This window comes from Branchiostoma belcheri, unplaced genomic scaffold, assembly GCF_001625305.1.
Source record: "Branchiostoma belcheri isolate BF01 breed outbred unplaced genomic scaffold, Haploidv18h27 scaffold29, whole genome shotgun sequence".
NCBI lineage: Eukaryota > Metazoa > Chordata > Leptocardii > Amphioxiformes > Branchiostomatidae > Branchiostoma > Branchiostoma belcheri.
In genome coordinates this window covers 1,939,604-1,953,133 of record NW_017803898.1, presented here as the reverse complement: position 1 = coordinate 1,953,133, position 13,530 = coordinate 1,939,604, and the positions used below count along the sequence as shown (strand labels likewise).

Genomic DNA, 13,530 nt, shown 5'->3' with positions numbered 1-13,530 from the left:
GGCGTTGTGCGCTTGGGAAAAACCTTTGACACGACTTCCCTCCCTGTACGGTGGAGTGACGCCCACCGAGCCTCTTTGGCTAATCTGCCAACGTGTGTGCCAAAACACACTACAGATTGGGTGCGCCAATTTGCTAACATTTGCCACCAAGAGCCGTTATTTTTTTGTCCGTTGGGTATAAATTTGCAGTACATACGTTGCATGGCGTCACATTATACAGAAAGGTGCAGAAGTAAATGTCATCACCACGACAACTTAACGCACTCACTATCAACAGCTTTAGGCGAAAATACCAACCGGTTGTACAACTGACCTTTTCATTATAGAAATATCTTCTGGTTAAGGTAAGGTTAAGATGTCTTGTAAGATAAGGTTTAAAATATGAGCTGAGGTGAGCCTGTGTAGCTGCTTTTCATATGTCATATGGTGGCTTTTCGATTGAAAATGTTCTCTAGAGCAGATTTTGAATTAACTTGATAGCGTTTGAAGTTCACGCAAACCTAGAGCTGTCAGTACTCTACGTTAAAACAAGAGTCTCATATCAAAACTTCAAAGATTACTGGGCTAGACTTGTATGGCCTTATCAAGAAAATGTGAATCGACTCAGTCAGCATATTTTTACATATATATTATTCTTATTCATTTGCATTAAAAAACTCAGTATCATCCAAATTTTGATAAATAAAACAAAATCAAAATTCTGATAGATAAAACAAAATAACGGACTGTACACAGGAGAAATTAACAGAACAAAAAAGTTGAAATTCAGAAAATCATTGAACAGCCACAACCAAAAATAGTCAAGCCAAGTCAAAGTTCATTCTACAACAAATTGTAACAGGTACAATCTAAGGCAAAGAGCTGTACAAGACTACGTACTAGCCGACTGCATTCATTAAGTACAACTTACACGTAGATTCTAAGCTATACATACAATATTAATAGTACACACAATGTGCACTGTAAGGCGAAATGCTGTATTTGCATTCATCTCTGCATGTCTGCCTGTCAGAAACTGCTGAACTGTACAAAGAGACAATACTGCAGACATAACTTTAATTCCTCGGGCGTTCTGTTAGGCCGCAGCATGTAAATTCTATGGATGAAATCCTCCGCAGACTTTAAATTTAATGCGAGTGGGCGAAAACAAAACAAGGCGGGTCATGGAATAAAAGTAGGTTTCTACAGTTTTAAATTTTGACTCAATCATGGTACAAATAGTTTTTATTTAGTGGGAACATATACACAGCCACCTTTACATATCACTGCATCAAAGTAAGAAACAAAACATTAAATCACCTCTCTTCAAAGTTATTTTCTATTAACCTTCCGGCATGGCAACAGACATTTTCGGCATGTTGACCACCGTCAGAGGGCAACAAAGTTTCTTTTTTCTTTCAAAATCTGGCGAAAATTAATGCGCGCGCTGATGTCATCCATAAAAAATACTTGCTGTGGCCTTACGGTTGACAGATTGCCAGCCAGGCTTACCCAGTCGCCGCTCTCATTACCTGCAGTCCTGACCCCACCTGGCCTTCGCCTTGATGGAGGCTTTGCAATTTTCAGCGATGCTTAGTCTGTTTTCATGGCCTTCCATCAGGTACAGATAAAAGACAGGTACGTACCCCGGCCTTGACATTAAAGCAAAGCAGATCACGAACTTGTACTTAAGCCCAGACTTTAGAACGAGTGTACGTGATTACTGTGAGCTTCAAATTGTCTTTTACGGCACTGTAACATTTATTTTAGGTCTTTGTGCGATTTTTATGTCGTGGGTCAACCAGCAGTTTGTGGCTGAATCAAAGGTCAATAGGAATATGAAACAGTCATTTTTTTGTTATCAGGGAAGCTGGATTTTATAGTTCTCAGTTCGTAAACATACGGCAAATGTGACCAAGCCCTTCAATTGTCTGCAATGCCGACGTAAAATATTATTTTTCGATCTTGTAACAAATATTAGTAAGGTTTAGAATGAGGAAAATGATATAGAAGTTTTCTCATCAAACAATTGGTGCCCTTAGTAGAGCTGGTGTGTTGCGCTGATAGCGGTTATGCTATACGATATAGATAATCTGTCAGAGAAAGCCGATTGCCTCGTCTTACTGTTGCGTCCATAGATTCATAGAAATGTGCAACTCAATTTCCGTAATATCACGTCTCTTTTCGCAAAAGCTATCACATGTTCTTTTCAGTCTTGAAACTTACCATAAAGTTAATGGGGATTCCAGCCACGCATTTAATGTTTTAGTGCCAATGCTGATAGACACAGATGCCTCCCTTACGGCACTTTTCTCCGTTATCTGGACCTAAACGAGCCCTATCTTCCTATTACCACACGCTGTGGGATGTGCAGACATTAGCTTATACGGTTTCTGGCTTGCGTCCATGTCTGTCTGTATCTGTATAGCCTTTAAAAGCGACATAACACACCAGCTTCGCAGGCACACTGCGCGGCGGCAGCTAGCTATATTACATCGAACGACTTGTTACACCTAACCCTTGAACATCTAACTCTTAACATCGTTTAGAGCTATCTAATGATAATGCCCCTACAGTACTTGGTGACAGCGAGTTCCACTCTGCGATAGTTCTTGGAAAGAATGAATTTTTGAACACCTCAATCCTTGGTTGATAACTCTGGTACTTGAAGGTTTGCCAGCGTCTTGCCCGTGATCTTTTATTCTGAAACTGCTGCTTAAGCTTGATGAGGTCTTTGGGACATGGCGTCCAGTGGCTAGGCTTGTGGGCACGGGATCAAGAAGTCTAATCTCCAAGCAGATCTTTCTTTTGGTGACTGCAAGACAGTATCAAATTGGCCAGGCAGTATCCATTTGCCAGGCAGTTACCATTTGCCCTGCGAATTTGGTTGGCATACAAAAAGGTGCTAGTGCAAACAAGAAAGCCTGATGCATCGATGAAAATGCCAGGTCTAAAAATGGCTTTTGTTGGCGAGACTTCTCCTCTTATATTTAGTTTTGAATTAGCAGGATATAATAAAGGGGTGAGTATAATTATATAGCCTAAATGTTACTATTTTCACACACGTGCTCAATGCTCATCTAAAAGGTAAAGGCTGACCGAAATAGCACAAGTTTAGACAACAGAAACACAGCATACAAGAAGTAAGGTGCAGTATTTGGGTCACCAGGTGCAGACGAGGGTGTGTCGGGAAAGGTGTAACCCGATCTGCTCTCATGCCCAGGAAGCCTCCGCTGATTGGCCAATATTTCGCGCGCCTCCCTCTGACAGAATTCAAACAGCTGTACATGTGAGGGGTCGACGAACTGTTTGAAAGGAAAGACAAACCTTCTGACAGTGCCTTGAAAAACACAGAAAACACTCATATTAAATGGTTCAAGATTACAAACGTGTTGTTTAATTACTGGCACACTAAACTGTTATATGAATTATGACATTACACAGACGAAAGGGCCAGTAAATACTAAGCAGACAGAAATGACTAATGAACTTCATCATGTAATCAGGAAGGTCATCAGATCATTGAACGGCAATTTAATCTTACGGAGACGATATCTAACATCATCTAACATCCGCCGATGCTGCGTTCTATCATGAAAAAGCACTTTGCGGTGGGGTAATAGGGGTGGCATTAGCATTAAATGAGTAATTCACCATAATGCAGGGTGCATGCAGACAGCATGCGATGCAGTAAAGACCGTTTTATGCGTTCTAGCAGATAAGAAAGTAATTAGTATTGGGACAAATTTTAAAACGAATCACGGCGACAGTAACCGTTGCAGACACCCGGGCTCCAGGGAGCGCGGGACCCGGTTCTTAATTAAGACACATGTTCCACTTGGGGGCCACTTATTGTAACGGCCGTCGTCAATCAGACATGCTGCAATGCCGCATTGCCGCTTGGTTTAAATGAGATTAATGATGGAAATTATTTCCACTGGTTAAGCATAAAACTGCTCTCTCTAACAGACGGTACCGTTGGTGTGTATATATGGCATCAGGCTGGTTGAGGAATAAGTGTGTTTTAATATCCAGTATGGCATGGAAGCACATTTGATCCAGTATGGTTTAACATGGAAGCAAATTTTCGATGCATTTGGGTACTAATACTAATACATCTGACGGTGGAACTATTCTTTTAAAATTACAAATATGATAGGCTTTATTAAAGATATTTGATATTTAAGTAGGAAATTTCAGAAGTTTAATGGTCTACATTTTCAGAATGGACTTAGATGCATTTTTAATGGTGACTTTTACTTTTTGTACTCAGCATGGTAATTCAAATTTCGGGTTAAAAGGTGGCTGTGAGACGACATTGTCACCGTTTTGGTTGGGTGAACGTTAGTGGAACCATTTGCAGAGTGAAAGAAAATTTACATCAGGACTCATAAATCCTCACTGGACCGTGTCGGAGACGATATCGACTTTAGACAGCATTTAACCCTGAAGTCACAAGTGTTTAAAATGGAACTGGGCCATTCATATCAAAGTCACATTGGCGCCTATAAAAGGCTTCTAGTTTTTTTGTTGCGAACTTTGTTTTTCCCACCCTCGCCACTCATAACCCGTGTAAAGAATTATGCAGACGTGAAGCCACTTATGCTTAAACGTAGGTCAGTAACTCTATAAGCTCCTGCCCTTTTTTGTTTGCGATTTTATCTTCCAGACAGTTGGATACTTTGGTACACTTGATGGTTACTTATTTATTCTTTATATTCCTGGTGAGCCATTTTTCTTTCCGTCTGGGCCTGTTCTTGGCACAATTCCTATTCTGAACGCCAGGATAATCCTATGGACGCCACGTTGTCCGTCACAGTTGTTCTCTATGTGTTTTTAGACCTGCCTCTTTTTTTTCTTTTTCCAAACGGTCTCCAGTTTAGGCTGTCTTGGGTCTTCTTGAGTCATCAATTCTTAGTGCATGGTCAAGAAGCCATTTCAGTCTTTTCGTATCGATTTTTGTGGATGGTCTATGCAGCACGCAAAGTTACCAACACAAAGACGCTCAGCACAAATGCGTATTCAAAATGTAACCCACATTTATTAGAACTGTACACCCCGATCACATAGTACAAGACCTATCCATGTTAATATGTCTATCCATTACATCTATTAGGAGGACTTCCAGTCAAGGATATAAGGGGTTCCTCCTACCCCTGACTCGTGTATGGCGGGTGCGTCATGCCCGAACAGGTCTAGACCTGCCACTGCCAGAACAACTAGCCTCTACCAGGCTTCGGGAGACAGACGGAAAGAGTAGAAATGTCAAATTATTAGAGAGATAACATACCGAGGGATTTTTGCCGCACCAAATGTGCTCTCTAGCGGACCCTGGTATGTCATCTCTCTATTTGACTGATTTCTAGTCGTCTCCCGAAGCCTGGTAGAGGTAAAGAACAACAACAACAACATCCCTCTGGACCTCTGTCCTTCTTGGAAATAAATAAATGATTTGTCTTTCTTACACGCACGTTGCTATCCAATTTTAACCTTGTATCGTTTTAATGTTTCTGTTTGGTGCATCTATTTCTAACATTGTGTCAAATATCTTTCAATACTAAGGACCATTTTACGTGGATGTACAGTAGATATGTACAGATGCTAAGTAAGATTACGCAATACAAAATATATTAGAAATTTCAGATAGCATCCAAATACGTCCATCTGTGACTGAGTAGCTGAAACTTCTGACACTTCAGGGAATTTACCCAGTTGCTTGATTTATTTTGTACTGCGTAAAAATCTACATGTCTAATCTTATATCGATTCAGTAAGGGGAATTTGGTAGTCCGTACCCACATTACCGTTAAAATTTTTGATTTAGATAGAAGGTTTATCTACAATACGTTTCGTACTTAACGCCTTCTGTTGTTTTAGCTGATACAGCTAGTCATTTATCGTTCAGACGCATAGGAAAGGAGCGTACAATGTTGAGTTGTAAATGCTGTAAAATTCCCCAGTCTACCTACTAGTCTACATGTAACGTGTTAAGTTTAAGGCCACATCCTACACACCAATGTGTTTTTATCTTATTTTCTGTAATACTGTGTTGACCTTATGGTTCACTACTTGTTAAACCTAAAATATTTATTTCTCTTATTAATTTATTAAGTTCTCAGTTCTTTGTCAAGATCACCTTCTCAAAGTCGCCATACTGACAAAATCACCAATGCACATCAAAGTTTCAATAAACATTGCTAAAAGTAATTAAATGTTAGTCTCCACCAGACTTCTTTTGCAGACTGAATAAATCGTAGAAATCGTCCGGCCATCGACGATCAAAAACTTGCAGGCCAATTTGATTGTCGATGGCCGGCTACCTTCTCTCGCCAATTAATGCCCTTTTTAGGACGATTTCTACGATTTTTTCAGCCTGCAAAAGAAGTCTGGTGGAGACTAATTAAATATTATCTTGCGTCAAATTCTTCACAAGCTGCATATTTACAAGTTGCAGCAACATGTGGGAGAATTTCTAGTACTGAGATTTTATAGATCAATGTACAGTAGTTGTATAGTTTAATTGGTGACCGCGTAGTATTAGTCATTTTGTACATCTTTTACAACTATACAGACCTTAAGTTATTAATGATTGTCAACATATCCGAATATCTCGTCTAGTAAATTACACTGCAACACACGTTGGATGAACCAATAGTAGGAAATGCAAATAAAGTCGGGTAAGGCCACACCAATTTAATTTGTTAGAATGCAGTGGTTTGACTACAAGTTCAAAATTCATTGTTTAAATAATAATCTTTAATAGACTTTTGTGTTGACTTCATGGCTCCTGTCATAGCATTTAGGGCTATATTAGGAAGCCTAACCCTGTTTTTATTTTTATTTTTTTCGCCCTGTCGCTTCATATTTTATCTGAAAAAAATCCGAGAACCAACAAATTAAAGTGGCGTGGCCTAATGTTCACTTTGTAAACAACAACGTTAGCAGAAAGTCAAGTCCCGTTTACTACCATTGTTAAGTCCGGCATTACCCGATTTTACTGGGATTCACTACCATTGGTAACTACAACTTTTTGTGTGGCATGAAGTCTAAAACATATTTACATCATCCCGTATTTTTGTCTCTTTACAAGTTGAAATGCGGCACTTGGGAGAACAGACAGACGCTGGTCAGGCAGGTGGCGACGGCGAAAAGCAGCATCAGGAATCTGTCTATGACCTTCGCGACCTTTTTCCACTCGTCCTCGATCCCAGTCTGGATATCAGTCCTCTGGAATCTCGCGTTGATCGTGCGGATCTCCTTGTGGATCTCTCTCATAGACAGGAGGAGCGAGGTGTACAGTCCGTTCTCGCCTGGAGAGTTTCCAGTTTTGTTCTTGTTCTTGGTGACCACCTCTGTTTCGGTGTTGCCATGCCCGTTGTCCAAGTTGCTCATGGTGAACATGTTGATGGTCTTCTCGATGTTCCAGGGGTGGTGGTGCTCCTCCTCCCAGTGGGAAGACACGCTGGTCATGCAGACAAGTCTCGCGAGAAGTCTCAGCACGAGAAAGCGGATCACGTGGGGCACCGGCGTGGTGTGAGCTGCGCAGTGGTGGATATTCAGCACGGCGATGGTCATGGCCGTTGCCAGGGTAACCAGCAGCATCGTCACGCTGTAGTATACAACTGGGAGGAAAGGGGAAAAATGACTGATAGGACCCACTAATTTTGACTGTTTAATTAATAGTATGAAATAAAATGACGACTGTAACATATTACTTATTTTATTTTGTGCAAGTTTGTAAAGCTTTTGACTTGCATCCACATACTATTGCCCTATAGTGTTTTCTAGATGTCAAAAGTATGTCCAGCTTTGTACATTTTGATAGCATTTTTATGTTTTTGGTAAATATTTTCATGAATGGAGGCGTTGATTCGGATCCCACTTCTGACACCATTTTGTAATCTTTTCCTCGAAGATAGATTGGAATGGAAGCTGGGAACTGATTTTGCTACTAGTTCATTCCAGAGAATGGCTCGCACAAGTGTTGTTGAGCAAATAATATGTGCTACTAATAGTCTAGTACAAAAGTTTAGAGGGGTTTAATCTTGGTTATCATTAATGGTAATAAAACAGTTGCCAGTGCTCACCGATGAGTGGCACAGTCCGTGACGTAGGCGGCATCCACTCCGACACCATCAGCAGGAACACTGAGTACGAGAGCAGGATGGTGATCCCCAGCCCCACTCGTTCCCCGGAATCGGACGGCAGGTAGAACCCGAAGATGACGAGGAAGGACAGCAGACAGCAGGGGGCCAGCAGGTTGGTGACGTAAAACAGGGCCCTCCTCTGGATACGTATGGTATACGTCACTTCCGGGTACGGTTCTGGACAGCACTCGTAATACACAACGTCACGCTTGACGTAAATGTCCATCAGTTTCCACTCGTCATTGTTGACGTAATAAGATTTGCTCGGCGGCTCCGGTTCCTGGGTCAGGTCAATCTCGAAGCCACTGTGAGTCCAAGAGGCAAAGGTCAAAGTGCAGTTCTGTTCGTCAAACGGGAAGAAGTAGGTGTTGATGTAGCAGGCGCTGAAGTACATCCGGGTCACCAGCCAGGTGACCTCGCCGTTGTAGCTGACGATGACGTTGTTCTGGGGCTGGTCGTGGTTCTTCCCGGCACTGGAAGAAATGTTTGAAAAAATTAAGATGTTTAAATAATATGGTCCACAGGATTAAAGGAGACTAGAAGAGTACGAGCGATCGCTATTTCTGTGTGCACCAAAATACTTCTACATATGTTTGTGTATGTGTATAACTTAGTTATAAGTCTAAACAACCGATCCGACGTGTATAAGCAATTTCTGAATATACTGAATCAAGGGATGTTTTAGGTAACAAAATACTGATTTCTGATGAAGCGTATTTCCCAATTTTAACAAAAATTAAGACAAGTAGCTTCTATGAATGAATGTTAATTGCTCTATGGCTAATGACATGGGGGAAGCTCAAAATGCAACACAGTAACCTCTGACTGATAATGTGGTTTGAGTGGAAGAGGAGCACTGCCAAAGTACACAGTCAAGTAATTTACCTGTTAGTAAGGACGATGTCAGGCAGCCAGATCTCAGACGAAGGCAGGTTGATGTACTTCATGCCGTTGTACTCATCCGGGTCCCAGGTTAGAGCCTCGTCCCTCCAGTACTGCAGGGGAATTAGACAATTTTTACACTTAAGATAAACAGTTACTGTCAGTAGTGTCTTTGGGCTGATTCACTTAACCTAAAGAGCACGTTCCTGAGGCTTGTGAAATTTGTTTTTAATGATAGGCGAATTCCACAAAACGATGGTAGATAAAGATACAGAAATCTCTTTTAAGATACCATCACATTTTTTCCACAACCTGACAGATCTTACACACATTAAAACGTACTTTTATCCGTGAAATAACACGTACAGGAATATACTTCAAAGCACCACAGATAGATCTAATAGGTAAATTCTATCTATAGAGTAGGACCTATTTTAGAATGAGGTCAATCTATATCATGCAAAGCAACACAACCCAACAGAAGCTCAAACGACGACAACACAACACGACATGACAGTTGATGTAAATATAGAAGCACGGGCAAAAACGTGTTTAGAATTATGACAGATACCATGAGTCACAGAAGTGGTAGAATCGCCAATTCTACTGGTGGAGATCCCAATTGATTGGAGTCTGTGATTTTTGTAAGATCTGTGATTTCATGATTAGTGAATGGGAAACCACTCTAACACAATAAGACCATCCTATCTTTTGACAAGTACTCCAATTGGGATCTCCACCGGTAGAGTCTGTTTCTACCCTGACAAATATATGAGACAAAACAGTCTTGACATGCTCGTTACAGCACCTCTTACCTTTCTCATCCAAACATTACTGGAGAGGATTTGATGCTTTTCGTCCTGAAAACAGGAGAAGGTTTTGATGATCACCCTTTGGTTCATACTAATAGATGTAAAGAAGAGGAGTTGGCTGTGTTTCCCTTTTACTGGTGTGGTCTACGATTCGTATTTGAAACCATTCTTTTCATCATAATTTTGTGAAAGTTTTTGGAGAGAACAGCCAACTCCTCGAACCATGTTCTGTCTTTAATTACTTTGCCCAGTTTGCTTACCTGTCTTTGCCAAATATCGCTCGTTAAGATTTGATTCTTTTCGTCCTGAAATAGGAGACAAACGAAGGAACTGAGAGGGATTTAAAAATGATTTTGAAGCCAAATGATCTTTATGTTTCTTTACGTTTACCTACTCTAGTTTTTATAGAAGCAACATTTTCTGTTGCTTTGACAGGTAAGCGTCTACTTTTGCATAATACAATTCTACCTAATACACTAGCTTATAGTACATAGTTGTAAATACATGAATAAAACTGTTGTTAAATCGAATTCTTATCCTAGTACTTGTTTCATGCAAGTTTAGCTGATATAGCTGTGTACTACGATTGGCATAGAAAAATAGTATTAGTCTAGCTGTTGCCTAACTGGGTACGGCAAGTATATTCATGTAGAATCTATTGTCATTAAAATTTTCTCATTACACAAAATATCAAAGAACAACACGTTGTGTTAGATTAACTGGTAATAATGCATTGCCAACTGCTGCTACTCTAATACATAACACATGTTAGGCACAATTGTGAATTTTGTGCTCACCAAGTCGATGATTTGGCGGAAGTCCATGCCCATCTTCAGTGGCGTGGTGTGGGAGTGGTTCGCCACAGGACGGACTCCCTTCTGGTAATCCTTCAGGATGTCTATCTTCAGCTTCTTCCCGTCAAATATTCCCTGCACCCCTGAAACACAAGAGGCCATGAAATGTTATATTTTTTGTGCAAAAAAAGTTATCAGGTTCTTTCTGCATGAATCTTTAAGTGTGTGAAGTGCGCGTCAGTGTCACTGACGAAAGGTAGTGGATGCTACCTAAAACGTCCGACCGTTTCCAAAATCATATCCTGCTGCTTGAGTAAATGTTTTTTTGCAAATCTTGAATTTTATTGAAAATAAGGCGCCCGCACTGCATTGCAAGAACCTTCCTAATTTTCAGCATCTTACCATTAAACATCCCCATAGAACAGAAGTTGTCATGAAACGTTATTTGTTTTTGTGCACGGACGTTATCAGTTTCTTTCTCATTACAAATTTGACCCTACTCCTAACCCTACACCCCTGGAAAACCAGAGGTCATGAAATGATATACACAATGTATTTGTTTTGTGCACAAACAGTATCCGTTTCTTTTTACATGAATGTTGTAAGGTGTTTGAAATTGAAAATGAGGTGCCTGGAGCATATATTTTCCAATCTTCTGCTTCCCATCATCAAACGTTTCCTGTAACCTTGGTCTTGAAGATCAGACCAAGAAGCTCTGCACAAATGACAGATTGCGAATTGATAATTCTCTTTTAATCCTACTGATTCCTTCCGTCAAACGATCCATGCAACCCTGAACTCACCCCTGAGTACAAATAACGTTACATTTATTTCACAAGGTCACGAACTGTACCTGTAAGATCAGTACATTAATTAGAAAGTTTATTGCAAATACTTACCCGAGGGCTAATTGCAGTTACAAACAACATAAGAATGAAAATACAGTGGCATGTGAAACTATATCTACGTCTAGCATTATACTATATTCTACAACATGCATGGTACTAGATTTACTGGGTTTGACTTCGTCTTTTTAGGCAGTGGAAGACGAATTTACCCACTTCTTCTATAATATGTGGGTTCTTTGATTAACGGTTACGTGCATTATCATATTACAAGATAGATGAATTTGCTGATTCCTTTCTGATGCGTCAATATTACCAGCTTTAGTTCTAGATATTACGTTTCTAACATATTTTCTTTGAAAACCTCCTCTTATCCCCTTTCATCTATTTATCTTGAAAACAGTTCGGTGCGTGGTTCCTTCCGTGAAGCTAAAAGTGACCATTTATCTGATAAACAACTCCGGAAGACAAGAAGACGCTAACAGTCCCTAGAGCTTTCCCGTAAGATAACCGTATATGGTAATACACACAGATTGGCACAGCTACCACGTGTGTCCTTAATTGCAAAACAAAATCACGACATGATTTCTTTTATGTTCCTACTGAGTAATTAGTGGATAGAATAATGAGTAATTATCATCTACTCCTTTGATCTATCCATGTACTAATAAAATGTATGTAATACCGCCTTGATTTATTCAACGTAATGAATATAGTAATCATTGTGAATGTTTATAAGATTTTCACATGATATAAAGCCACACATTAAAGTCATTTTGTACTACAAGTACCTAATACATCTGACGACTAACGCATTTGGGCAGTTACTTTATTCCAAAGTGAGGGGGCAGTGCCGGGTTAATTGACACTAACTTCACATGGTCTGAATGCGTCAGAACCATTTTGGTAACAATGTAACAAACTAGGACACATCTCCATACGTCCCTGCAAGTCTTTCATCTGTCCTTGTCAACTCAACCCGCAGCTCAGCAAAGTCGACACGAACCAGCGAGTTTCAGTCGTTGCAGCGCACCATTGATTGATTGCCGTTCAATCGCCTTATGCATTGCCGGGCAAATGTTCCAGGAAGCTAAGTGGTGCAGTGATACTTAGGGCACCTAAAAGGCTCGGGCTGATACAATGGGTGTAGAGAGGGCACTGGTAACAATTATTAGTAAGTAGGACTGAGCGGTTGTAGGGTGCATTGAGTAAGCAATCTGCAACGTAATCTACTGTTGCTCAAATCTGCATCCAGGGACCTCTTACAATCTATATTGCAATCTAGTATAATTCATATTCTATATATCTACAACAAATTATTTGTCAGTCAGAATTGTCGTTGGGTGGATTGAGCAAGAAATCTGCAATGTAATCTACTGAATCTAATTCCTCAAATCTGCATCCGGCTTCTGTATCCAGGATATTATCCAGAACAGTGCTTGGGAACAATTATCTGACACGGTTCTTCCAGAAGATGTAAAAGGGTCACAGTCTCACAGATGATGGACTATAATTACACGGAAAGAAGCCTGTGAGCCCTGGGCCATGTCTTTATCAGTGGTAAGCCCTGACCTTGGAGCAAACGTCAGGAAATCCTCCAAAGTCGTTAACACTGTTTCCTGTCATTCCAATGTTGCTTAGCTTTAGAAGAGCAGGATGTACTTAAAGTAAAAATAAAATCTAGACCTGAATTAATCAACAAGTATGACCGCCACAGAGTTCATTCCAGCTTTACAGGCACGTGGCGGGGCTTATAATGCTCATATGGGCATAAATAGTTCTCACCTGAAAGAAGTCCCATTGAAACCACGATGAAGAGGACCTTAATCCACATTTGTGCCGTCACTGCGATGCCGCCTCCTGAAGTTGCTTAAATCACCTTCACTGCTAACGAAAAAACAACAAATATTGAAAATTATGGTTGAAGAGATTCATTTGTCACGTATAGATACAGTTCCTAGTGAATTCTTTCATCAGTGACAACTTTGGAAGGATAAGGATACTAACCTCCAAATTTTCGATGGCTATCAGTCCATCTTGTTCACGGAGTGGCCTAATCTCGCGAGAGCGC

General features: G+C 40.4%; 1 protein-coding gene across 1 annotated transcript in view; it reads right to left on the bottom strand.

Moving 5' to 3' along the window:
* Positions 1 to 6,896: 6,896 nt before the first annotated feature.
* The window catches only part of LOC109472948 (neuronal acetylcholine receptor subunit alpha-9-like), a 7,635-nt gene continuing 1,001 nt past the window's right edge, over positions 6,897 to 13,530 (bottom strand). Inside the window, exons 2-6 of the mRNA XM_019772814.1 lie at positions 10,618 to 10,757; positions 9,824 to 9,868; positions 9,012 to 9,121; positions 8,067 to 8,599; positions 6,897 to 7,601 (exon numbers count right to left, since the gene is read on the bottom strand). Of these exons, the coding sequence (XP_019628373.1) occupies positions 7,063 to 7,601; positions 8,067 to 8,599; positions 9,012 to 9,121; positions 9,824 to 9,868; positions 10,618 to 10,757 (1,367 nt within the window). The 3' untranslated portion in view covers positions 6,897 to 7,062. The remainder of the gene's footprint in view (positions 7,602 to 8,066; positions 8,600 to 9,011; positions 9,122 to 9,823; positions 9,869 to 10,617; positions 10,758 to 13,530) is intronic.